The following is a 26660-nucleotide window of genomic DNA, read 5'->3' as shown; positions in this document are numbered from 1 at the left end:
TCCGCTCTCCCGGCGGACGCTTTAACCACTACACCACGAAGGCGGTCACAGAGCATATGACATAGCTGTCACACGACCAGGGTAACTCTGTTTATGGTTTTAGCCACCATTATCACTGCTATGTATCTGAATGTGTCGAGGTTGGGAAACTCGATTTTATTAGGATATGTTGCCTCTGAGCGTGGGACATGAATGCAAAGCTCTCGGCTAACAGCATGGGTGTAGGTACATATTGACTTCTTTACGAAACACCTGACTGTTTATATACCAGCAATGCACCTCTTTCAGTGAGAGGAATACAGTTCTATTCTCTGCCATTTCAAACGGTTTGATTTCATGTCAGTTATTACAACCATAGCGCGACCATGTGGTATACCAGGATAATTCTTTTGTTTTTGTTGGAGGCAAACATAGTTTTATATTAGGTAAAGCATGAGCTCATGAACCACTTTCATATAACAACCGCAAATTAGACTATATTTATCGATGCATCTACTTTGAACATTATACCTGTTCTGCCACGGTGGGCAGGAAAGTCACTAACAACGATGACCAGATTCGTCGGTAGCATCGAAATTAAACTTTGGTAACATTCTACATGGCGTAACATAGCCCATTATGCATGCGCGGACCCCAAAACATATGCAGGCCTAACAAAGTGAACTGATATAACTAAAACTAGGATCTCCATCCGAAACCAATATCTTACAATACATTCATCTCTCACACTAAAAAAATATGACTGAAGTCCATGGTGACTAAACAACCATACACGGGCTATATATTACTCCTTGACTGTGATAAGCATACCCATTGCTCAGTATAGCTGGCTTTCGCATGAACCGGAAGTTTCGAAAAACGACAAGGCATTGAGGATGGATTTCGCAAACATGGTTTCGTATGCCCTGTGGCAGCCTATCTCCTTTCAAAGAACTGGCTGCAAAACAACACAGGAAATTAAATATTTCTTCATGGCAAATGGATACAACGACTTAGATGCAACACAATACACGTTTCTTTAAGAACAGAGTTCAATATGTTTAGCGTTCATGGAAGTATGAAATTATATGACGTGTTTATCAGCGTAGCGCATTTGCGAAAAGCGTGCCTATGGCGGAGTTGAGGGTTATGGTTCTATAGCTGCTTAAACATATTAAAGAGGTTTGTAATATGCCTGGTAGAAATCACAATCTGATAATAATCTTAGACAACCCTTTCAATGTTGTGTCGACATACATTGATACTGTTCATGTATTCATCGCACATGTTGCAGAATATCACGAATTTTCCAAATTTCACACAAAACGTACTTTGAATAGTTCTGGCGTCACAAAACAATGGTTTGTCACAGATACATTGATTAAAATACTTATGTAAATGTTTACAAAATAATCGCAACATATGAGGTGGGATTTCCTTTGCACAGAAGATTCAAACATAAGTAAATATAAATAAGTTTCATATTCATTTGTTCACATAAAGCACAGAGAGCGCAACAGTTAACAACTGTTTTCGTTAGCCTGTTTCATTTTATGCCTTGAACAAAGCAACTTATTATCCCTTACCAGCAAAACAGTTTTAAAGGGACAAGTTGTCCAGACACTCGAATGTTCATTGAATAGAAGAGATTGTTGCTGGCATACAGCGAGATCTGTATTGAAAACAGAACAGTTCTTCAATAAACCACAAGGGTCCAATTTCGAATGGTTAGTTTTACAGCTGACATGTATGTGAAACCAGCGGAAAGACTTAGACTAATCCACTTGAAACGTGTTTGGAGATTACGACTGTGACGCAAGGAATAACAAGCACCGTGTTCCCATTCTGGGATTGCTTGTTTTCAGTTGTCATGAGACTCACTAGAGTAATCAGATAAAGCTTACCCCCTCGCTGAAGTGAAACTTGATCATTGCACACGCTGAGTGTCAAATACATCTCCAATCAATTGATATATGTTCTGGCTTACTTTTAATCACCCATAGCCCGGGGCCCAATTCTCAACCTACTTAAAAAGATCACTATTTTTTGGCAATCACATTTACAAATTGTGTGCGTCATTGAGTTGACAGAGGCTGAACATTTCCGAAGCTGTCTGCCCATAGCCTTGCGATCCTATTTCTATTACAGCCTCAGAGGACCGATTTAATTAGCTTCGATAACGACGAATAGCTGACAAATATGTCAGAAAAAAAGCCAAACTATCATGGGGTAAACCAAATCTAGTATCGGCTGATTTGTACTCCACACAAGTACACTCGACCTATACAGGTGGACAAACTGTATAATGTTGACAGTGATATATTTTTATATTAGAATCAATTTAATGAGTTATAACTTGTGCGTTTATCAGACCCTGCGGTTTTCGAATATTGGATTATCTCACACCCGGCCAAAGTTCTGTCCTTCACCAACCCAACGTGGGTTTGCTAAAGATTGGGTAGAGACATATATAATCTCTGAAAGGCCGGCGAAGGATTTAGCGATAGCGAGACAACCAATGGTAATAGCGAGCTATGGCTTTCATGCATTATTGCACTGTCGCACTTTCTTGAGAACCACCAACTGTTTCTAACTCCTAAAAGGAGCTATTCTCGCTTCTTCTGAAATCTACATACAAAGTAAATTCAACATGTAACAGAGAAATGCTGAAAAGACAAAAACGGCAATAAGATAACCTGCATATGTTTCATTACATCATGGACCTATTTGTTATATCCAATCTTGAGTACATGGATTGTGTGCATTATTGGTTACATGTTCTGCTTTTTTCAGAACTGCATTGAATAGTACGAAGAGAGACCCCAGGTATATTGAAACATTGACACCGGGGAAACAGGCAGGTTGACCATATTTTCTAAATGTGACATTTACTGGGTATATAATCCCTTCTTAGGATTCCGAAATGGAATCAATTCAATACGGTTATCCATACCGTGAGTAATATGTCATGTTTAATTAATGATACTCACAGTCGGTCTTAATGTTGAAACGTTTAATATATAGGATAAAATATTTCTGTATGATAATGTTTATGCCAACATTGGAAGGCATAGAAATAATGTATCACTGTCCTTGAACTCAAACCAAGACCTCCTTTTGTGCTAATCAGCTGGACACACTCCTGACCATCGCTGATGCGTGAAAGAATGAATGCTAATAGACACTGGGTATCCATTTACTTTCATTGTCACCTGAATTGAGGAAAACCAACAATTGACCAGTTTCTCCACTTTTGAGTGTAGTGTTCAATATTCTGAACCCAAATGAACCAATAGCAAGAGTGACCTTTTCTTCTTCTTTTTTGTTTGTTTTGGGGAGCGGAGGTGCCATATATCTTTTGATTCATGAGCATTTAAAATAGATGTGGCTTGTAAACGAAATGATAGGGGTGGACAGGTGGTATTTGTAACTCTTCTTTCAACAGTATTCTACCAATGCGATAGTCATTAGTAGATAATCGAGCCCAACCAGAAAATACAGTAAGCATCAGTCTCAGAACATAATAATAATGATACGTCGCCATGCATCAACCAAATGAACGAACCTGATATCATTAGTCGATCCTTGTTGAACCCGGATTCTTCACGGTGAGCAAATTATTTGCCTCTGAGAACCAGCAAGGAGTAGGTACTCACATATTATCCCGATGGTGAAACCACCAGTGTGGCAGCATGTCTTTACATAGTGAGGGGTGGTTGCATAGCCTAGTGGTTAATGCGTTTGCTCCTCTCACCGAAGACCTGGGTTCGATTTCTCCACGAGGACGTGTTGATTCCCTATATTTTATGAAGCCACATATTACAAGGCTTTTCAGAATAAAGAGAGATGGTTTGAAAAATATTTGTTCTAACAAAAGATTTTGATGTTAAACTTATCATCCGATAACAGAAACTGTTTCACCCCAGATATGATGTTTCACTATATTTCTAATGACACCAGGTGTTATGGCTGATTTCCTGTGACCCTTTCATACACTTTGAAGCACTCGTTGACCTTTAATGTCTGTATCCAGATACAGGATAATCGAGACTGATATATCTTTGGTGATGGAGATTTGTCGAAAACACCATTAAGATAACACATGTACGTGATTTCTTCCGCCAAGACGTTTTCACAAGATTGTGGAAACTGAAAATTGAATAATATGTTTCAAACAAGTACAATTACCATCTTCAACTGAAATGGCAACCCAAAAATAACGTCACACCTCAAATGGTAAAGCAATTGCTTTATTGCAAGGACTGATTATTTCAAAATGTCAAGAACCATATCATAATGTGTTAAGACATTAAATTTGCTATATATATGAAGATTTCAAACTGATCAAGTCGTTTTGACGGATGATGGCTGTCCATGTGTCATCTTGCACAATGACAACGATGACGTCAGGTTACGAATCTGCAGCATTAAGGACTAAGATAGATTGCAATATTGGAAACCGGGCATAAAAAAACATGTCGGTTTTAGATTATGTAATCTATTATCAGCCATTGTTATTGAGAATAACGTCATTTTGCAAATGGCAACTGCTTTCTCTGGTAGAATTTCAGTTCTGTTCTGGATTTTGTTCTATTTTGCTTGTACAATTATGATAGTTTGCAAAGAAATGTTAAGCTTGAATCGTTTAATGACCAGTTGGACTGAGATAATCAACAACAGTTGGTGAGCTGAGGTGTGTTTGCAAATTGCCATCACAGGATACATACTAACCTATTTTGTTTGGCCTGGAGAGCGTGAGGTCGCGGGTTCAATGCCCGACCGCGTCATACCAAAAGACGTTAAAATATGGTACTTGTTGTTCCCTGCCTGGGGCTCGGCATTAATGGGTACAACAAGGACTGGTCGGCTCGGAGTCAGTATACTGTGTCTGAGTGGGCTAGTACAAAGAAACAACAGCCATACACTATGTCTGAGTGGGGTATTCATGCTTCACTGCGGCATGGTATCTAAATGAGCTAGCACTATAAAACCAGCTTCAGTCTGGGCTAGTACAAGCAGCCGCACAATCAGGACTTATGGGAGAACATCAAGACACAAATTGATGATGATGATGTGCAAGTGATGCTACTGACGAAGTGATGACACTTATTTACATATATCAGCAGTGAAGTGAGTGAGTGACTGAGTTAATATTTAACGTCACATCGGCAATATCTCAGCCATATCGTGACGAAACATATTTGACATTGAAATGGAATATATGTATATGATAAAAACCTGTCTACGAAGGACAGTAAAACAACCAGTATATCACAATTACAACTAAAACTAGTGTGGAAAGTTAAAACTAATAGCACTATTTGGACAATACAATATAAAAAACTGGCTGTAGATCGCCAACAACTGAAGGTTGATCACCAAACTAGGGACCATTGGGACTTACAGTACTTTTGCTACCTGCATGGACTCTAGCTGGATTTATATCATCCCTTCAGCCGCTGGCGACTGTAGGAAAATTTAGCCAACAGTTAAAATGACAAGAATACTACATTTAAAACAGCTGGTAAATTTAAATTTCCTTTGAATGTTTCGGGACTTACGTACCCTCTCAGGAGGACAATAATCTTTCGCTACTTCAACCCCCTTTGAGGGTACAGCCACTAACAATCTCAATTACTAATCTAAACTACCAATAATAAAATATATATCTATTTACAAATCAGTTAACAAGTCTAATTCTTTTTAAAATGCAATAATTAAATGAGAACTTATATTAGTTAAAAAGATCCTTCATTGTTCGTGCTTTGAAATAGTTATCCCTTGTGATGGAATATTTAACACAGTTCATATATTAGCAGAAACACACATTTCACATCATTCAAAGTAACCATATGTTTGGACAGTGGATGTTGGACCATCACACCGAAGGGTACTGGTCGACTTTCCACATGAGTATGCTCTGTAAAATGTATGGGGAAACTCACTCACCATATCATATTTGTGAAGTAGTATGGAGATTTTTACAACACGTGGTTTGAAGTACATTTCAAGGAATGACCATGTTGGTCATGCATCTGTCATTGTTCAGTGGGTCTCTATAACGTTCAGTACTCCGAGCTCTCTGTCCACATAAAACTTCCACACAGCGACATTACGGGGGTACTGGTAAAAGCAGAGTCAAAACTGACTTAGTGCATGAGCGACCGCACCAACAGATTATAAAATTACATTCAAGCTCATCCCGTGTTCGTTCAGCCAGTCGTTGACCAGACATAGAGTATTGACCCGTCAACTTCCGAACTATGCCTATCAGCTTCACAACACTGGAACTGTGAACACAAGCCAATGAGATAAAGAAGCATACTGTTCCGCCCAATACTCAGTCAGCCCGTAGCTTTCCCCGACCCCTGATACAGCAATGATGGAGTTATACATCCGCCTCCCACAAAAGACACAGTAAGGGTTGTGGCACGTTTATCGATCTCGAGCTTATGTACAGATGTTGGTATTTGTGAATCAGCTGTTGAGGGCGACTGTTGTATACTGCCTTTCTCTTAACTCAGGCTCTCGCGTGGCAACGGTAAGTCATTTTAAACATATTATATTATGCATTGTGGATTTAAAGGAAATACAATGCTATTAATAATAAGTATACACTGAAATTGTTTAAAAATATTTGAAATATATTTCATTCATTATTTCAGTACGTGTTAATCAATTGAGGACGAGAATAATAATTTTTACCGTTCATAAACATTTACCTTAAATACTAATAAACTCTATGCTCATTAAGCAGACAAGTCCATATGGAATACAGAACATGTGGACTCATTTATGTATTCATTTCTTCGATTTCTTATTTGTAACATTTACATTTATCCCTATTAGTAGAGGGGTTCGGAATTTTGCACAAAAGGTCCTAAATGATTCTTCGATGTAGAATTAACTTAGACATTTCACACTAACACGCAATTCCTGTAACACAGGATTTGCATGTACATGCAACTAGAGACGCCTATGCCAGAGAGTTAGCAGTCAATATTGCCATCCACTATCTTGTTGTATATCTTGATGAAGACGTTCATCACTTGGGTTTTCTGGGAGAATATTAATCTTTAGATTAAACACATTTTCACTTTGTGATATTCAAATACTGTTTTTAAGCTATTTTGCATTTTACTCCTTATAGAATCCGTCTCGGCAGAAATTCAAGACTAATTAGTCCCCGGTATTGACTTTTTGAATATACGTAATGCATTGCTAGCAAGAGCACAAGCGGAGTGAAATCAAACAAATACTCTTCACCATCTAAATATCTCTTAATTTAGTTCGGTATTAAGGAGATGTCAAGTTTTTGGGAGAGATCTGGCCCCAATTTCTCGAAACAAACTTAGGTTTTCACTGAATTTTGAGAAAATGCATTTCCCATAATGAACTAAAATCGATATTAAACTCAAACATAGTAGACAATTTGAGTTTGATGGATAGATTACGTAAGTTGATTGGGCTTTTTTTTATTTTAACAAATGCACTTGAGTTAAAATTTCAGCTGTTTCAAATTGTCAAACTCAGTTTGAAATTTATGTCATGAAATTAAGTTGTTTCGAGAAATCGGGGCCTGGTCTTCAGTGCCTTTATTAGCTTCAAGCATAATAAGCACAAGTCGTTATGTGGAGCACAGTGGTGTAGTGGTTAGCATCATGGCCTCTCACGCCAAAGGCCCAGGTTCGTTTTCCGCGGAGACGCCAAAATTTGTGACCTGGGTCTCATACTGTGTTGTGTCCCTGGGCAAGGCACTTCGTCCACATTGCACTCAGTCCACCCAACTGTTTAAAATGGGTACCTGAAAAGCGGATGTACGGACCTATACGGTCGCGCTTAGCGCTTAGTAGCAGCTTTGAAAGTACAATTCCATCAGGGTAATAATTTAACGCCAGCGATCATCATCGCGTTGGATTCTTGACGCAAAAAGTAGCATTATTATTAAAATACTGTGCCATCTGTATGTACTTTAATAACTGGCGAAATAATGTTTTAGTTGGCGCAGCTGACAATGCTTTGAGATAAATTACATTGCTACAAACGACACCTGTGTCGTTTTGTTATTAGTCCTCGGAAAACATTGTTGGTCGATCAATACCTCTGAATGAGTCACGTCATTAGGATTGATGACTTTGTGGATGACGGGTTTTCATATTCATATGTCGTGGATCTTTGTTCAAAATGTCAATCAAATGAAATATAAATTGCCTGGTTTAGACACAGGCCGCCGTCATCTAGTTGGTACATTGTTGAGTATGATTGGAAAACAACATCAAAACATTGCAAGTATTTTCTCGTCGAAGGATACATTTTTTCGTCTCATAAATCTAAATATTGGAATGAATTTGTTTCAGAATAAGAAACAGATTCCCTGTTGATGAAACCACGAATGGAAGTACAACCCGGAAAAGTTCATCGGACAGACCAGCTCACCAGGCGATTAAACTGCATCCCATATTTAACTGAATCGGACGCTAAGATGCAATCTGTGGTGGTCAATTTTCATTGATATGATATGACGTTAGAGTATTATTCTACCCAGTAAACTGCATTCAAAGTATTAAAATGGAACTAAATACAACACTGGAGTTTGAAATAACATCATGGACCCCTTCTCAGGAGGACAACGACTGGGCACAAATAGACGCTTTAGCATTTAACATAGAAACCTATTATTTGTGGGCCATCTTTGCCTTGGGATTTCCAGGAAACTGTTTCACCATCATCACAATCATCAAGATGTCCCCTCAGAGGTCCCTCGCTGTCTACATCGCCCTCCTCGCCATCGTCGACAACCTTGCCATCGTTAACAAGCTTCTGATGTTTGTCCTCACAGACAACGGAGTCCAGATTGGAATATGTGGCTGCAAGTTTCTGGGATTCTTCGGGAACTTCCTCATCACGTACGGCAACTGGCTTCTTGTTGGACTCTCCGTGGAGAGATTTGCTGCAGTGTGGTTCCCTTTCCAGATAGGCAAGATCTGGACCTTCAAGAAATCCTTGACAGTCGTGATGTCGATAACCTTGCCCCTCATTGGGCTCTTTCTTCATCTCTTCTGGACGATGGATTATCATTATTATGCTTCCACCAAGAGTGTTTTCTGTAACATCAACGGGAAATACATCTACTTCATGGTTCATGTGTGGTACTGGATTAACGTCCTTGTGTATGCCGTAATCCCGTGTGTCCTTCTTCTCATCTTCAACCTGCTCATCATTGCAGGAATTGTAAAATCTACCAAGACTCGCAAATACCTGAATAGAAGCGACTCGAAAACTGACAGTGCCCAAGCGGATCGACACCGTCAAATCACTATCATGCTCGTGACATCAGCGATTGCCCTTGTGGTTCTTACTACACCGAGATGTGTGTTGCTGATAATGTCCCCCTACTTGAACCCTTCTAACAAGTCTATGGAGGGAGCGGTTCTTTATCTCATTGACACAATCGCCTATGTCTTGTGTGATTCCACTCATGCTATCAACTTCTATTTGTATTCCATGAGTGCTAGAAAATTCAGATGTCTGTTCCTTGAACTTTGTTGCAAACGTAAATCTGAAGTTGTAAGCTCTGAGTACATCAGTATGGGTAGTCGTCCGTCAACACAGTGGCAGGCATAGAACTACTTTTTAAATGCGAAAAGTGAATGAGTGAGACTTAGCGTGGATGGGCGGTTTGGACTGATGGAGTGTTTGAGAACTTACAGGTAGATGAGATATTGAGTGAGTGAGCCTGTCTGTTAAGCGGGACTTTCAACCAAAATTAAGAAATGAACAAATCTGGACAGTTTGAGGTAATAGTTCTCATAGTAATTGTGTACCGACGAATCAATAAACAGGATATGGACAGATGAGGTATAGATAACTTCTTTATTGCAATATGTGCGACAATTCGGTGGCAAGCAAGTTAGAAAATAAAATCATTTAAATGGCATCATAGGTTTCAGGAAATCCAACGGCCACCAGTGGTTCCAGCTATAATGTGATTGATCATGAAAGACAACAATAAACAATCAGCATTATGACGTACCAATTTACAAGGAACTAGATGACGAGGAGAAATATGTACAAGACATTGTATGTCTACTCAAGACTCCAGTGGCGTATACGTCTGATAAATTGTCACACATATTTGTGTTTTCCGATTACCAATGGAGTGAATGTGGAATGATTCTTGGTGGTGCCAATTTGATGAAGATGTTTGCATAACACAATTGCGAGAGGATCTACATGTGCACGTCAGTCGTTTTTTGAAGTCATCAGCGAACGTTCTGATAAGTCTTGCTTTGTTGTCGTATTTGTGCTATCTATCTAACAAGTAAGAGAAACTGCATATGTTTGCATGTGTTTGTGAATTCTGCCGTGTGTGAGACAGCAACTATTCACCTGGCCGGGATCATTTGGTATAATCACTATACACAATGCCTAAGATAAGGTGGGATTCACACAATGGGCATTGCATTAAGCAGACATTTCTCACGATTCTGGAGAGGGTTATGTTGTTTTAGTTTCCACAGATATCTACCATCACCCGGGGCGGTGGGGTAGCCTAGTGGTTAAAGCGTTCGCTCGTCACGCCGAAAACCCGGGTTCGATTCCCCACGTGGGTACAATGTGTTAAGCCCATTTCTGGTGTCCCCCGCCGTGATATTGCTGGAATATTGCTAAAAGCGGCGTAAAAATAAACTCACTCACTCACTACCATCACCCACTGGATGCCGAAGTTTACTTTCGAGGATAGTAATGACATGAGAAATAACTTTTATCCCAAAATGGTTTTGATTAGTGAATAAATGTCTTAGATTTTATGTATATTTGCAAATGTTCATTTACTGGATTCCTTCGGTATGTGTTGGGTGCCTTCTATTAGATTGTAAGAATTCCGAAAGGTTTTGGCCCTGTACCTCATTTTATTTTCGGAAGGTGTTGTTCTGAGAGAGCTTATGTTTTTTAAATATATTATCGTGTTATTTAAGTATAATAAATAATAAGTAATGTTAATATTCCTATGGTTTTGTGTCTTTCCCATTATAATGCAGGACAAAGGGTTATTAGTAAGCATACCTGGTTGTGGTATTTTACTGTATTTACCTTGAGTATTTTGAACTGATCCACGTAAAATATAAATACAGAATACATTCTCCGTGATTTTTCCATATCTGGACACATATGGACAAATTTGTTAGTAAATGTAACAACAAAACAATAAAAAAAGTCTTGAACTCAAAGAAAATTTCAAAACATTTTCTGCTCATACACAAACTAGCTTTAAATAAAAAATAGTTTAATAATTTTCTAGATGTAAGTATAATAAATTAAAATAAATCATGTCAATGTCCCTAAAGTTACGTGTCTTTCACGTCACAATGCTATGGAAAATGGTATCAGTAAGCAAGTATCGCTTACTTTGTTTATATTTCAAAAGGTTACAACCTAAAAATGTTCTTCCCAGTATGTTAGGAAGCACATAACCAGCTCCAGTATTGTATGCAGAGTTATTTGCACTGATACACGGGAATAGGTGGATAGACAGATGTGGGTAGTCAGAAGTGGATAGATTGGTAGTAGTGAGTGAGTTCAGCTTCACCTATTAAACAAAACAAAATGATGGTAGTGTTTGTTGCGACTTTTCATAACCTGATACATGTTTTGTGGTTTTCTTTGGACTATCACAATAAGATGCAATTCAAAAGTGTGAAATTATTTTGCATTGCATGCATCATGTCATTACTAGGTGTCATGGCAACAAATCATAATGGTCGCCTGAGAAAGCCTCTCATATGAGAGGGGCGGTGGGGTAGCATATTGCTTAAAGCGTTGGTTCGTCACGCCGAAGACCCGGGTTCGAATCCCCGCATGGGTACAATGTGTGAAGCCCATTTCTGGTGTCCCCCGCCGTGATGTTGCTGGAATATTGCTAAAAGCGGCGTAAAACCAAACTCAGTCAGTCAGTCTCATATGAGACAATATGGATACTCAACAATTTACTAATTGTTGGGCTATTGACTGAACACAGTTTCATGGGGAATTTGTTAATTTACATTCTCACGCAAGTATTCCGTCGCTGCAACAAGGAAGGGGCGAATTCAAACAAGCTATGTTTTCTGGTCAGTTTTTGCGAGATGTTCGTGATGAATGGCAGCAGTGAGCACACACTGCAGACTACTAAAGGTTTTAACGTTCACCAATGGTTTCGGAATAAATTTCTGAAGTACCCCACAGGAACATCTTATAAGTTTTATGAACACCAGTGTCGGTCAACCAATCTGATCTTCTGATAGTTCCGTTGGTAACCACTTGCACACCTAACCCGATACATCAAATATCTACATTACTGGGATTGAAGATGAGTAACGATGAGTAACTTACGCGACCCCACAAAAGGAACATAATCCGTGATATTAACAGGATTGTTGACTTCGACTTCAGTGATTTAAGTGTTCACTGGTGTTGTACAAACTTTACTTAATGAAACTTTGACTTTTTCTGTCTTTTAGGATGGGCATAGGTGTTTCGACAGTGAACTGACGATGGATATATACTGCGAGAAACAAATAAAGGAACACAGGAAAATTCAAGCGTTCCTTCAATAATTTCCAGTTAATGATCTAACCTGTTTGAAAGAATGGCAATCGCCACCGATAGGGACTTAAACTTCTATTTGAAATACTAACTAGACAATTGTGATTCACAATAACACTTTGTCAATGTATTATCATATGAGAGTATCCTCTCAAAACATTCAAATTAAATTCAAGCATACCAAATTTGTAAACATAGCTAAATTTGAGAAGAATCGCCATCGGCTGAAGGGAAGGTGTAACTCTGGCCAAGGTCCATGCAGTACTTTAAGACCACACGGCCCGTAATAATGGTGATGTACTCTCAGTTGCTGGCAATCTACAGCCCGTATTAAATGTATGATGCAATTTTGTGAGTTAAATAAAATATTTTAATGTTTGAAATCGTTTGCTTATAGACATACATTGTCATATCTTGCCAATGCTGTACTATACTTTGTGACAGATATGTTAAACCTTTAGCATAACTCTTCTCATTGCTTTATGTCTGACATATTACCGAGGTGACGTTAAAACTCACTCACTCACGCACTTTGTTGAGAGTAAGGAGAGTCATAGGTGCAAGCAAACAGTTAAGCACCACCCTTGGTTCCTGTTGTTAACATAAGTGAGTGAGTACATAAAGTTTTATGCCACTTTTATGGTACCAATCAACCAACATCATTGCTGGGGACAGCAGAAATGGGTTTCACACATTGTTACCAAGTGGGGGATTGAACCCAGCTCTTCGAGGCGAACGGTTTAATCACTTGGTTGCCCCACCGCACATGTTAACATGAATACGACATGGTTTTATCGCTTACATTTACAATCAGTTGGATTAGAGCAATAAATCGGGACTTTAAATAAATGATTTACATATTCGGCTGCCTCAATCCGACTCTTTTCATATCGAAACCCATCAGACGCTTCTGGAACAGTTTTGTAGTGTCGGTGTGGATGTATCCTGCTTGACAATGGTGCAAGCATCTCTATGGAAACGTCGCACTCACGAATGAAAGAATTTTAATATCCATATATTGCACTCTATTGTCTCCTGTGTAAAAGGAAAAGGATAGCATTTATGACAAGTACTAGCACTGCTTCCAACAGTTTTCTGATACAATAACCCTGCATTCATAGGTATATTGCAAGAATGCCACGACAAACATGATGCCTTCACAAAGGGTTAGAACAGAATTCCAATCATATTTTCAATCAACTGCATTTTTTTCAATCAACTTGATATATAATGTGTTTACTAATATCAGTCATTTCCCACTTGGGATCTTGCAACTTTTAGACCTTAAATATGTATAGCTTGTTGTGTTTTTTGTCCCACCTTTGCCTGGAATAAAGCACACACGGGCTAGGATGAGTTTACGCAAACCATTTACAAAAATATTGATATTTTCAGTCAGGAATTCCAGACGCTGAATTATTTAGGAGGAATGCAGTAGGTAGTCCAATGGAAGAGCAAGTTGCCCCACAAGACCAAGTACACGACATACAACACGCATGCAACCAAAGAGGTTCAATTGGGAACGTCAAGAAGCCAAACGAAACAAAATTTAATATTATCCCATTAAACCAATTTAAGAAAACATAAAACATTGCACACAATATCCCATGTGAAAGGATGAAGCAAGTTTTTGAAGAATATATGATAAATGAAATTGTAGAAGCAAATTCTGTCACTATTTCTGGAAATCAATTAAAAATGGCGTTACCGATATCTTCCCATGCAAGTATATATACAATATGCTACTCCGCCTTTCAGCAAGATAAAATTAGGCGAGAATCGCTGGGATACATTGAGCACGTGTTCGGTATACCCAAAAGATGATGTTTACAGTGGGAGGTAGATTGTATTATTAATAACGCTAATAATGTGCGTAGCTTAATAAGACTGTTGTCCTGAAGCATCCAACCTAATGAAAGAGGACATCATTAGACGTGTTTTTCTCAAGTCAGCAAATGTGTCCTGTATGCTGACGGATTCTACCAGCATTAGGCACCTTTGATGAATTTTCTGAGAGATGTCATTGCCTTCCTCATCTCAGCCTTTCAAGATATTCGGAGATGAGGTGAAATGGGATCTAACGTCGTGTGTTTTGTGTGTGTGTCACTGTTTATCACACACATACAAATCACATTTACTCCGCACTGGTCAGCGATGTTAATTCCCTTAATACCAAAAGCAAAGGTTACAAAAAGTACCATTTTTCAACGTCGTTTGGTTTGTCCACAGAACACAGATGCGGCCATAATGTTATGTGCACGTCCCGAATTAGAACCTGTAGAATCTTCTTGATCCTATTCCATTAAATCCTTATGACAAGCTGATATTCCTTTTTTATTTGATAATATTTTTTTCTGTTTTTTCTTACAAATATTTCTTCAACCAGTTGAAGTTACCCAAATACCTAAATCTAATTCTTGATTTTGATACCCGTGAAGGTCCGGGTTAGAATATTGATCATCAGTAAACCATGCTTGTCGTAACAGGCGACTAACGGGATCGGGTGGTCAGACTCGCTGACTTGGTTGACACATGTCATCGGTTCCCAATTGCGCAGATCGATGTTCATGCTGTTGATCACTGGATTGTCTGGTTCAGACTCGATTATTTACAGACCGCCGCCATATAGCTGGAATATTGCTGAGTGCGGGGTAAAACTAAACTAACTCACTTTTTATATATTTTACTTTCTTGGCATCAATAGACATGCCACTAACATTGAAATCGGACAAATTGTAGATATTTAGCCACAAAGTACTTGTGAGACCATTTAGGGGCGGTGTGGTAGCCTAGTGGTTAAAGCGTTCACTCGTCATGCCGAAGACCCGGGTTCGATTCCCCACATGGGTACAATGTGTGAAGCCCATTTCTGGTGTTCCCCGCCGTGATGTTGTTGGAATATTGCTAAAAGCGGCGTACAACTGAACTCACGCACGCACTGTGAGACCATTTACTTAAAAATTACCAACTCATAGGTTTTGAACTGAGCCCTTTGGGATTTTAAGGTAAGATTTTATATGACAGAGATTAGTCTGTGAAGCTGCGATTTAGTCTTGTTCGTCTTTAGTGTAAGAGTGTGTGCGTGTCTATGTTTGTGCCTGTCTATGTGTGCGTGTGTGTACAAGCCTGTGTAAGTAATATGACGTATGTAAATGTTTGTGTGTGTGTGGACGTTTCTGAGTATCGTACGTATCTTTAATGAATGTCTTAACATAAACGTAACGTAACCTAATGCAATGAGTTGGTATACGTCTCTATTTGTCTTGTTCTGTTCCATGATTATATGTGCATCGGTTATATTTTATAATAGTGTAGCTAACTTCTGCAATAGGGCTTGGCAGTTGCTCAGATGGTCAGGCTATTTATTTCCTCATATTTTGTTACCCTGCGCTCTTTGTCAGTATTAAATGGAATCTAGATCCCCTACCTAGCCATCTATAGCTATATTTAGCTGGTAATAAATATATCTATTTTGGAAGGACAGAACATAAGTAGCTAGTCTATCGCCGGAAGAATAAGATATGGCAACTTAACCGTTCAGTGCTCTTGACGTTCCCAGTGAATACGCTCACAAGAACACGAATGCCCATCCATTAGTTTCAGGAAGCCCTAATATAGCCTGTTAATCACAAAAGGGTCGTTTGTGTAATGGACAGCAATGAAAGTGCATTGTATTTAAGTTGGTAGTTGGCTTCATCAGGCATTAGATCCATCACTTCCCCCTGACCAGAAGACATCTGGAGAACCGTCTAATCACCTGGGTACTGACAGCTGATATCTCTATGTCCACTACAGATATACGCCTACATGTATGTTACAAATAATTGCTCTTCCCGGTGGCAATGTGCGAAAACAGACCAGGTGGTCAGACCACCTCAGGGGTCCCATCTATTCATCCTTGTTCCCTCATATTGACCTCGAAGACAATAATCATTGTTATACCGAATCAAACGTTAAAAGCATAAAAATGACATCTATTTCGTTACACCAAGAAATGCTACTACAAAAGTCCATGTTACATATGTTATATTTGGAATTACACTTTCTTAGTACAGTACAGATTCTAGTACCTTTTGGGACCTAATCGCCAGCACACAAAGTCAGACGCCTAACCGCTCAGCCACTTTGTGTACCCTCTGATAAGTGTGTTTTGTGGAATCCGCGATGGCTGAGCGGTCTAGGCGTCTGACTTTGTGTGCTGGCGATTAGGTGCCTGACTCTGAGGGTGTGGGTTCGAATCCCGGATGGGACTCAACCCAAAAAAGTACTAGAATCTGTACTGTACTAAGAAAGTGTAATCCCAAGTATAACATATGTTACATTTGACCACTGTCTAAAATGGCATTGTGTATTTCAAGGGCCATGTTGTTTTCAAGTAAACAAATACATACTCATCTGAAGACCTGTCAGTATGTAACCAGACAGTATACGTTATCAGTGCCAGTCACACAATATAGGGAACTACGGGGATTTCTTTCTCAATGTGGTATACGAGTTAGCCAATGGAATTACAAGACTTTTCATTGAGGAGAAACAGTGCATTGTAATTACAGCGCACATGTTGTGAATAGTTGTCAGTTGTTTATATTACTTTATTAAAACAGGAAATATCCTTTGCACATCATCAGAACCGAGTATTTCCATCTCTGTGTACAGTTGGTTAGTTTGTAGATCGGATCAGACGTTAGGACGTCTGCTTTAATATGCGTTGGAGTTTGGCTAGCAGCAGACCACGTCTTCTGCTATTTGAAGATACGAGCTATGTGTCAAACAGTGCAACCAGCAAACACGCACCTCACGTATTTCTTTGTGCACTTTTCTTTCACCTAAATTTGAAGTGTCCATAAAGCAAACGTAGTTGGACTCTGATTCTCTTGAAGATCTTGCACCTGAGGATCATTTTTATATCCACTGATTACCATTCCTTTTGATTATCAGTAGACTTCATAAAGCTTATAAAGCTAATTCGTCTTCTGCCATGAGAAACACGACAGGGGACTGGATAGCAATCGGTTGTGACTTGCGCTTAAAGTTGTTCGAGATGGTGTGCCCAAACATCGTACCCATATGGAGCATCGGAATCCAGTCTGCGTTACGAGTTTTGGCACAATGAATGGGCACCTACGCCGCCCGTTTTAAAAGTGGCGAAAAAAACATGACTTCAAGGATACCGATCGATACACACCAGTTCCAAATGTGAAGTGACGGAAGACATCTGATATAGTGGATGTCAAATAATACTCTAATCATCTGATCGGAAGTGATAAACTCATTATATTGCCAGGGAACAGGACGTCAAATGTCAAGGATTTGTAAAGAGACATCAATACAGGAAAATGCTGTAAAGATTCTTTGATAAATATAAAACCAAAACCAAAAGAAAACAACATTGATGCTAAACTTTAATGAGGTATGGGAATATAATCAAGAGATTCTGCATATATTCAGGGAAACGCATTCAATCCTTACTGATCTCATCCTTAGGCCTATCTCCGCCAGATGATTCTTGGATTTGTTTAATTAAACGATTCAGTCAATGAGGCTCATCGGGAATATACTTCTCGGGCAACAGATTATTTCCAGGATAATGTCAGTGGGAATTCAATTGTGGTTCTTAAGAAACCCGGAAATCAACTGACAGTTGAGGACACAACATTTGGCATTCTAATTATTCCGTCCTGTATGAGAGTAAATCATTATGCCTTCTCGCGACAAGAGTCTCCACTAGCCTTCGTATCGATGATCAGAGGATGTGTATAAATTGCTGGTACTTTTGTATAAATTGTTTTCGTCACGATATGGCGGAGATATTGCCGACGTGACTGTAAATATTCACTCACTCACTCACTCAAGATATAATATAGCGAGAATCACTGGGGTATATTGGACACGGGTTAAGCATGCCCGCAGGCTGATGTTTGCAGTGAAGGACGCTAATGATGTTTGGTTCTTAATAAGGCTGCTGTCATGTAGTACCTAACCTAAAGTACACAGGAAAAATGACTTCCCTAGATGTGTTTTTCTCAAGTAACGGACTACACCAGCATTAGGCGCCTTTGATGAGTATTTTGAGGGATGTCATTGCCTTCCTTATCTCAGCCTTTCAAAATATTCTGAGATGAGGTGAAATGGGATCTAACGTCGTGTACATCATTATTCTATTATTCCAGTTATGAGTTATATATGCACGTATAGGTGCGCATAGGTATATGTGATTATTCCAGTTCTATAGTGCGAGCCTGTTTCAACATCTGAACTGGTGTATGTTTGAAATGGTGAAAACCTCTGTATGTTTTCCTTTCCTTGTCTTTTTCTAGCTAGCTGACTCAAGAGACTCCTAGTAGCAGGGAATAGTGTTAAGTACAGGTCGCTAAATAGAACATAGGATCTTAGAAAATAGTATAGTCTTGAGTCTACTTCATTCAATCCTTATGAAAAACAACTATCCTTTTTATGTGAATGTTTTATTATCAGTTTTCGTTCAAATATTTCTTCAACCACTTGAACAGAAAGACCTAAATATAATTTTTGGTTTGAACTTGTTAGACTGACTGACTGACTGACTGACTGAGTGAGTTTGGCTTAGCGCCGCTTTTAGCAATATTCCAGCAACATCACGGCGGGGGACCCCAGAAATAGGCTTCACACGTTGTACCCATGTGGGGATTCGAACCCGGGTCTTCGGCGTGACGAGCCAACGCTTTAACCACTAGACTACCCCACCGCCCCTTAACTTGTTAGAACCAATGCATGGGCGTGTCACTAGTTTTTAAATCAGACAAACTGTTGGTATTTTGCCACATACTACTTGTGAGACCATTTCTGTAAAAATGACCAAGACATAAGTCTTAAAATGTGAGCTGACCCCTCCAGCTTTCCAGGTAAGACTTCACATGGCAGAGATTATTCTGTACGAATGAGGCTTATTCGCCTTAATCTGAATGGTCACAGGGACACATTGATATAGTGTATGTGATTATGGTTGCAACAGGTTGCACGTTCGTTAGTGTGCCTGTCGGCATGTAGGCGTGTTCGTGTCAGAGTGAGTGCGTGCCTATGTTTGTGCGAGTCTATGTGATCATATTTGGCGCTTATAAACAAATCCTGTTTTGGCAGGGCAGGACAAAGGTGGCCTTCTAACGGTACAAGTCTATTATCGGAAGACTAGGATATGACCGTTCAGTCCTATTCCGTTACCCAGAATACTCTGACAAAAACACGAATGCTCACCCATTAGTTTATAGTGGCACTAACACAGCCTGTTAATCACAAAAGGGTCGTTTGTGTAATGGACAGCAATGAAAGCGCTTTGTATTAAGTTGGTAGTTGGCTTCATCAGGCATTAGATCCACCACTTCCCTCTGACCAGAAGACATCTGGAGAACCGTCTAATCACTTGGGTACTGACTGCTGAGATCTTTATGTCCACTGCATATATTTTACAGATAATTGCTTTTAAGCGAGGGCAATGTGCGAAAACAGATCAGGTGGTTCGACCACCTCAGGGATCGCATCTTCTTGTCCTTCTTCTATCATATTGACCTCGCAGACTATAATCTTTGCAGTTTAGAATCATCTAAAACAGCATCTATTTCGTTACACCAAGTAATGCTACTACAAGGAGCCATCTTGTTTTCATGCATACAAATATATACTCATCTGATGACCGGCCAGTAGTCATGTCACCAGACAGTAAAAGATGTCAGTGTCAGTCAAACAATATAGGGAACTACAGAGATTTCTTTCGCCATGTGGGATATGAATTAGCCATTGGAATTACAAGGGTCTTCATTGTGGTGAAACAGTGCATTGTAATGACAATGCCAATGTAAAAATGACCCGAATATTTACATTATTAGTATTAGTAAATCAGGACTCATCCTTGACACACTATTATTTACATCATCTGATCTGATGATTCCCATTTCCATGTACAGTTGGGAATAGCTTGTGGATCAGTTCAGACGATAGGACGTGCTGGAGTCTGGATGACAACAGACAAAGTCTTATGCTGTTGAAGATACGAGCTATATGTCAAAATCTGCAATCAGAAATCACACAGCTCAAGTATTTCTTTTTGCACTTTTCTTTCACCTTAATTTGAAGTGTTCATACAGCAAACGTTGTCTGAATGTCTTAAAGATCTTAACTTACACCTGAGGATAATTTTCATATCCACTGATTATTAATAGACGTCATAAAGCTTATAAAGCTAATTCGTAATGGCACCACACTGACTTCTAACACCAGACACACAACAGAGGATTGGTTAGCAATCGGTTAGGACCTGCGCTTAAAGTTGTTTTGTAAAGGTGTGCCCACGAACGAGATTCAAGCATCGTCCCCATATGAAGCATCGGAATCCAGTCTATGTTACGAGCTTGGGCACTAACAATGGGCACCCACGCAGTCCGTTTTAGGAATTGCGAAAAAACATGACTTCAAGGATACCGATCGATACACAGCAGTTCCATATGTGAAGTGACAGAAGATATTCTGAGATAGAGGAAGTCCAATAATACTGTAGTCATCAGGTCGGAATTGATGAACTAGCTGATTATTTCAGAGTTCAGATTCATTACCCTGCCAGTGAATAGGAAGCAAAATGTCAGGGACCAGTAAACAGACAATAATACAGTAAAATGTAAGTTTATTTGATAAGAATAAAACAAAAACTAAACAACGTTGATGCTAAACTTTAATGAGGTATGGGAATATAATCAAGAGCTTCTGGCAGCATATTTGCATTTAGTCGGGGAAACGCATTCAGCCCTTATTGATCTCATCCTTATGCCTATCTCCGCCAGAATGAATGAATGAATGAATGAATCTTTTTATTTCCTCCAGATTATATTCCGAAAATCATTATAAACATGTACATGAAATATTTACAGCAACATAATCACAGCAATATATTCACAACACATTCATATAGTCATATACGTGTATATGTACAAAGAAAAGATGAAAGGTCTAGAATGCACAGTTTAGTGAGGGAAGCAAGGAATATAGGTATTTACAAAAGAGGACAATCATACATCTCCATGACATTTCATCAATATCGTTAGTAACTAGTAGTTCACCCCCAGAAAATAGTGATAACATTTCATCTTCAGATAATAATTCTATTTGTACATAAACATCCACATCAAAGAGATCTATAAGTTTTGAAAGGAAATTGTTTCTGTTGTACATATAGTGTTCACAGTGTAAAATTATATGGCAGTCATAATCATTACAATATCTTTTGCAGAGTTCACAATGTTTTGAGAATTTTCCCCTTGAGCTGATTTGTACACAAAACTGTAATATATCTTTAAACTGTGGGTAAAATACATCAAACAATACAATCTATGTACACCAAAGAAATTGTGGGTCAAGCGATATCTATTCATATCGTGCCTTACACACACGTGAGAAATCCATCGTTCAGTTTCAGATTTATTTATGCAATTAATAGTTATTCTTCGCCATGATGATTTACATGGAAACCTTCCAAAATCGAGATAGTAACTAAGATAATTGAAGAGATTGTATTTTAAACTGGTTTGAATAAGTGTGTCACATATACTGTGTAAGACAGCTGTTCTGTTTTGAAAGGTGGCTAAATGTACACAGAAAATATCCTTAAATGAAGAGTTACACTTGCTGTTGCACAGCTTGCCGAGAAATAATAGTCTACGTTTATCTATATAACCATCCATGCTCCACAATCCAAGGTTACCTAGCACTGAAGCAGAGGAAAAGCGCTTGCCGAAACCCTGAATGCATCTGGCAAAATATCTCTGTGTACTTTCTACCCAGTCATAATCTTTAAGGCACCCATGAAGGGCCACCTCCTCGTGGTGGGTGCTGGGTAACGCTAAGCGCCCTTTGACCCCCCGTTGTGGACCCGGGGGGATATTTGGTCCACCAACCTGTTTGCCGTGGGTTGCGCCCCTGTGTCGGTGGAGGACGGGAGGCTGGTGGTTGAGGGCACTGGTTCCAGGAACAGTGTTCCTTTGCCCAACATACGACTTCGCCCCTTACTTCACCTAGACGGGTGGTTGAATGGGCCCGGTTCAACCAATCGGCTGGTCATGTCGAGCCCTGTGATTTACTTTTTACATGTCCTTATTCAATATACTCAATTTTGAATAGTCTTCTGTTCATATAGGTGTTTAACATACTTGCCTAGAGCATACACCCAGAAGGCGGTGGCTCATGGGCCAATCTGGTTGATCCTTTGGTTCCACTGGAGTATAACATTTCTGTATCCTTTTGGTGTTAGTTTGTTGGAATACCACTTACGTATGGCATCGCCCTTGTTGGCGCTCCGTGGCGGGCAGGGAGCAGGAATGCTGAACCACAATAACTACAACCATGGGTAAACTAAATCCAAAAAAACCAAAGCGGCAATTATCAGAATCAGATTCAGAACTAGATTCTTCTGATGATGAAATTGTGACCAAGTTACTCTATTCCGAGAGGGATACTTGGCCACGTTTTCTTGTTATTGAAGCTAAGGGTGAACGTACCCTTACTTCATATTCACCATTTCTTTTGGAAAAAGGACTTCAGGGTAAAGCTGGAGATTTAAAACATGTGACAAAGCTCCGTTCAGGAGGACTTTTGGTTGAATGTGCCAGGAAGTCTCAAGCAATTAATCTTATGACTTCAACTAAACTGGCTGATATTCCAATTACCTGCTCTGCTCACAAGACCCTAAATTTCTCAAAAGGTCTAATACGAGATAGAGACCGAAGTCTTGCCAATGAATCCATTGAAGATATTGTGTCTGAACTCAGATGTCAAGGTGTCATAGAGGCAAAACGTTTCACTTTTCGAAAAGATGACCGTGTGTTCCCATCGAACACATATCTATTAACTTTTGACACCCCGGTACTACCCAGTTCTCTAAAAGTCGGATGTTTTGCGATGCAAGTAGAACTTTTCATTCCACGACCAACACGTTGTTTTAATTGTCAGAAGTTTGGTCATGGGCAAAATTCTTGCAGGAATAAGCTCACTTGTTACAGATGTGGAGAATCAGATCATGACGGTAAGACGTGCACTAACACAATCAAGTGTTTGCATTGTAATGGCAACCACATGGCTTCATCAAAGGAATGCTCAGTGTGGAAGTATGAGGCTACTGTCCAAAAACTGAAATGTGAGAAAAGAGTCAGCTATGCTGAGGCCCGAAAACAAGCTCGTTTACTCACACCTGAAACCATCAATCATCCGTCGTATTCTTCTGTAGCCAAAAAAGTAACGGTATCAGTTCCTTGCCAAACAGATCTGACTTGGGTAACATCAGAACACCCAAAAACATTTTCTGAAGTGGTACCTAGTGCATTATATTCAGACAATAGCTCAAATCAACCATCAGGAAAACAAAGAGAAACATCATCATCGACTCAAACTGATTCAAAGATACAGCCAGCTAAATCTACCAAAGCGGACTCAAAAAAGCAACACATTCAATCGGATCGTGTGCCAAAGGCACTGAAAGATGTTGTGCAACTCCATAACAGATATGGGTTGCTTGAGGATATGGATATGGAGGTATCCACCCATGTGAGCACTACCGGCCATACAAATGGTCGCTCACCCAAAAAGAAAGGGAGGGCTTTGTCACCAGTTACTGGCCCTTAAATGACTAATACACCCTTAATTCAATGGAATTGCAGAGGATTACGGACTAACTTCAATGATTTACAGCTGTTAGTACAAGATTTTACACCGTCAGCAATATGTCTACAGGAGACATATTTAAAACAGACTGATGCTTTTGAACTACGCCATTTTAATGCCTATCACCATTTTTCCCCGCCGGGTGAGAGAGCAACTGGAGGTTCTTCCATCCTTGTTAAGCAGACTGTTATTCACAGCCCTGTTACTCTGAGAACTAATCTCCAAGCTGTTGCAGTGCGGCTTACGCTACACGTTGCTTTTACAATATGTTCTCTATATATACCACCCTCTTCAACTCTTCTACTGGCTGATCTTCAAGCTCTTTATGATGAACTTCCTAAACCCTGTATTATTATGGGGGATCTAAATCGCCACTCACCGCTCTGGGGTGGTTCAGCTACAAACACTAAAGGTAAATTACTGGAGGATTTTCTTTCAAATAATGATTTATGCATTTGTAATGACGGTTCAAATACATATTTTCATCCTGGCACAGGAACATATTCGGCCCTTGATATGTCAATTACAGACCCAAACCTATTAAATGAATTTGAATGGTCAGTTCACGATGACCTCTGTGGTAGTGACCATTTCCCAACACTACTAAAACCTGTAACCCCATCTGATGTTTCTCCATCATCAAGATGGAATTTCAAAAAGGCTGACTGGCATTTATATGAAGTGCTGTGTGTTGACAAGCTTAAACCTGAACTTTTTGTTAATATTCCTGATGCTATAAAACGTTTTTCTGATGAAATGAATATCATTGCTGACGAGTGTATACCAAGGTCGTCTGCAATTCCACATATTCGAAAACCATGGTTCAACGATAATTGCAAACAGGCTAGAAAGGAACGGAAAAAGGCAGAGCATTATTTCCGCCGACACCCCATGGTTCATAATTTGAATAAATTTACGATTTTAAATGCTAAAGCACGGCGTACTTTCAAACAAAGTAAACGCCAATCTTGGCAAAATTATGTATCAAACATTAATTCGCGTACGCCAATGTCTAAAGTCTGGAATATGATCCAAAAAATCAAAGGAAAGGGCTCAAAATCTAGCATTCACCATCTTAAAGATGGAAACCAATTGTTAACTAGTAAAACCGAAATTGCGAATAAACTTGGAGAAACTTTAGCAAAACATTCTTCCTCATCAAATTATGACCCTCAATTCCAAAAATACCAAAAACAGCAAGAAAAGAAAGCTATTAATTTCAATTCAGCTAATGGGGAAGATTACAATGAGATATTTTCTATTCATGAGCTCTATACTGCTCTTGACCAGGCTCACGATACTGCTTCAGGGTCTGATCATATACATTATCAACTCCTGAAGCATTTGCCAGAATCATGTCTAGAGACTCTCTTGCATATTTTTGATGACATCTGGACATCTGGGAAATTTCCTACTTCATGGCGTGATGCTATCATTGTCCCTATCCCTAAACCTGGACGTGATCATACTGATCCTTCAAATTATCGGCCAATTTCACTTACTAGCTGCGTTTGTAAAACCATGGAACGCATGATCAATAATCGTCTTGTTTGGTACTTAGAAACCAACAATCTTCTAACTGATATACAATGTGGATTCCGTAAAAACCGTAGTACCATTGATCATTTAGTGCGTTTGGAATCTTTTGTTAAAAATGCCATAATTAATAAACAACATGCTGTGTCGGTTTTTTTCGATCTAGAAAAAGCATATGACACTACTTGGAAACATGGTATTTTAAAAGATCTACATGATTTTGGATTACGGGGTCGTTTACCTCAATTTATAGCCAATTTTTTAAATGACAGGCAATTTCAAGTCCGCGTGGGCTCTACACTGTCCGATCATTACAATCAGGATCAGGGTGTCCCACAGGGCAGTATATTGTCCGTGACATTGTTTAGTATAAAGATTAATAGCTTATCAAAGGTTTTAAATGATTCCATCGATGGATCATTATTTGTGGATGATTTTAACATTTCTTGCCGTGGCAAAAACATGCATACTATTGAACGGCAACTGCAGTTGTGTTTAAACAAAATAAGTAAATGGTGTCTTGAAAACGGCTTTAAATTTTCTAAATCAAAAACTAATTGTCTACACTTTTGTAGAAAATATAAGCCGCATAAAGATCCAGAACTATCTTTAAATGGCACTCCCATCAAAGTTGTTAAGGAGGCCAAATTCTTGGGTCTAATTTTCGACTCCCATTTAACCTTTTTGCCGCATATTAAATCACTTAAAGCCAAATGCCTGAAGGCACTCGATTTGTTGAAAGTTGTTTCCAACTCAAAGTGGGGAGGGGATCAAGCTACCCTCCTCCACCTATATCGATCCTTGGTCCGCTCGAAACTTGATTATGGCTCCATCGTATATGGTGGAGCCTGTAAAAGCAACCTAAAACTACTTGATTCTGTCCA

The 26660-nt window shown here is 39.3% G+C and overlaps 1 protein-coding gene across 1 annotated transcript; it reads left to right on the top strand.

The window, feature by feature from the left end:
- Nucleotides 1-6475: 6475 nt before the first annotated feature.
- Nucleotides 6476-9745, top strand: LOC124261270 (probable G-protein coupled receptor 139). The gene is made up of 2 exons (XM_046695582.1): nucleotides 6476-6520; nucleotides 8337-9745. The coding sequence occupies exon 2, from the start codon at nucleotides 8548-8550 to the stop codon at nucleotides 9601-9603; it is 1056 nt and encodes a 351-aa protein (XP_046551538.1). The 5' UTR covers nucleotides 6476-6520; nucleotides 8337-8547; the 3' UTR covers nucleotides 9604-9745.
- The last annotated feature ends 16915 nt before the right edge of the window (nucleotides 9746-26660 follow it).

This window comes from Haliotis rubra, unplaced genomic scaffold (assembly GCF_003918875.1).
Source record: "Haliotis rubra isolate DU_JTF1 unplaced genomic scaffold, ASM391887v1 Scf793, whole genome shotgun sequence".
Taxonomy (NCBI): domain Eukaryota; kingdom Metazoa; phylum Mollusca; class Gastropoda; order Lepetellida; family Haliotidae; genus Haliotis; species Haliotis rubra.
The sequence above is the reverse complement of the archived record's forward strand: the minus strand, read 5'-3'. Positions and strand labels throughout refer to the sequence as shown.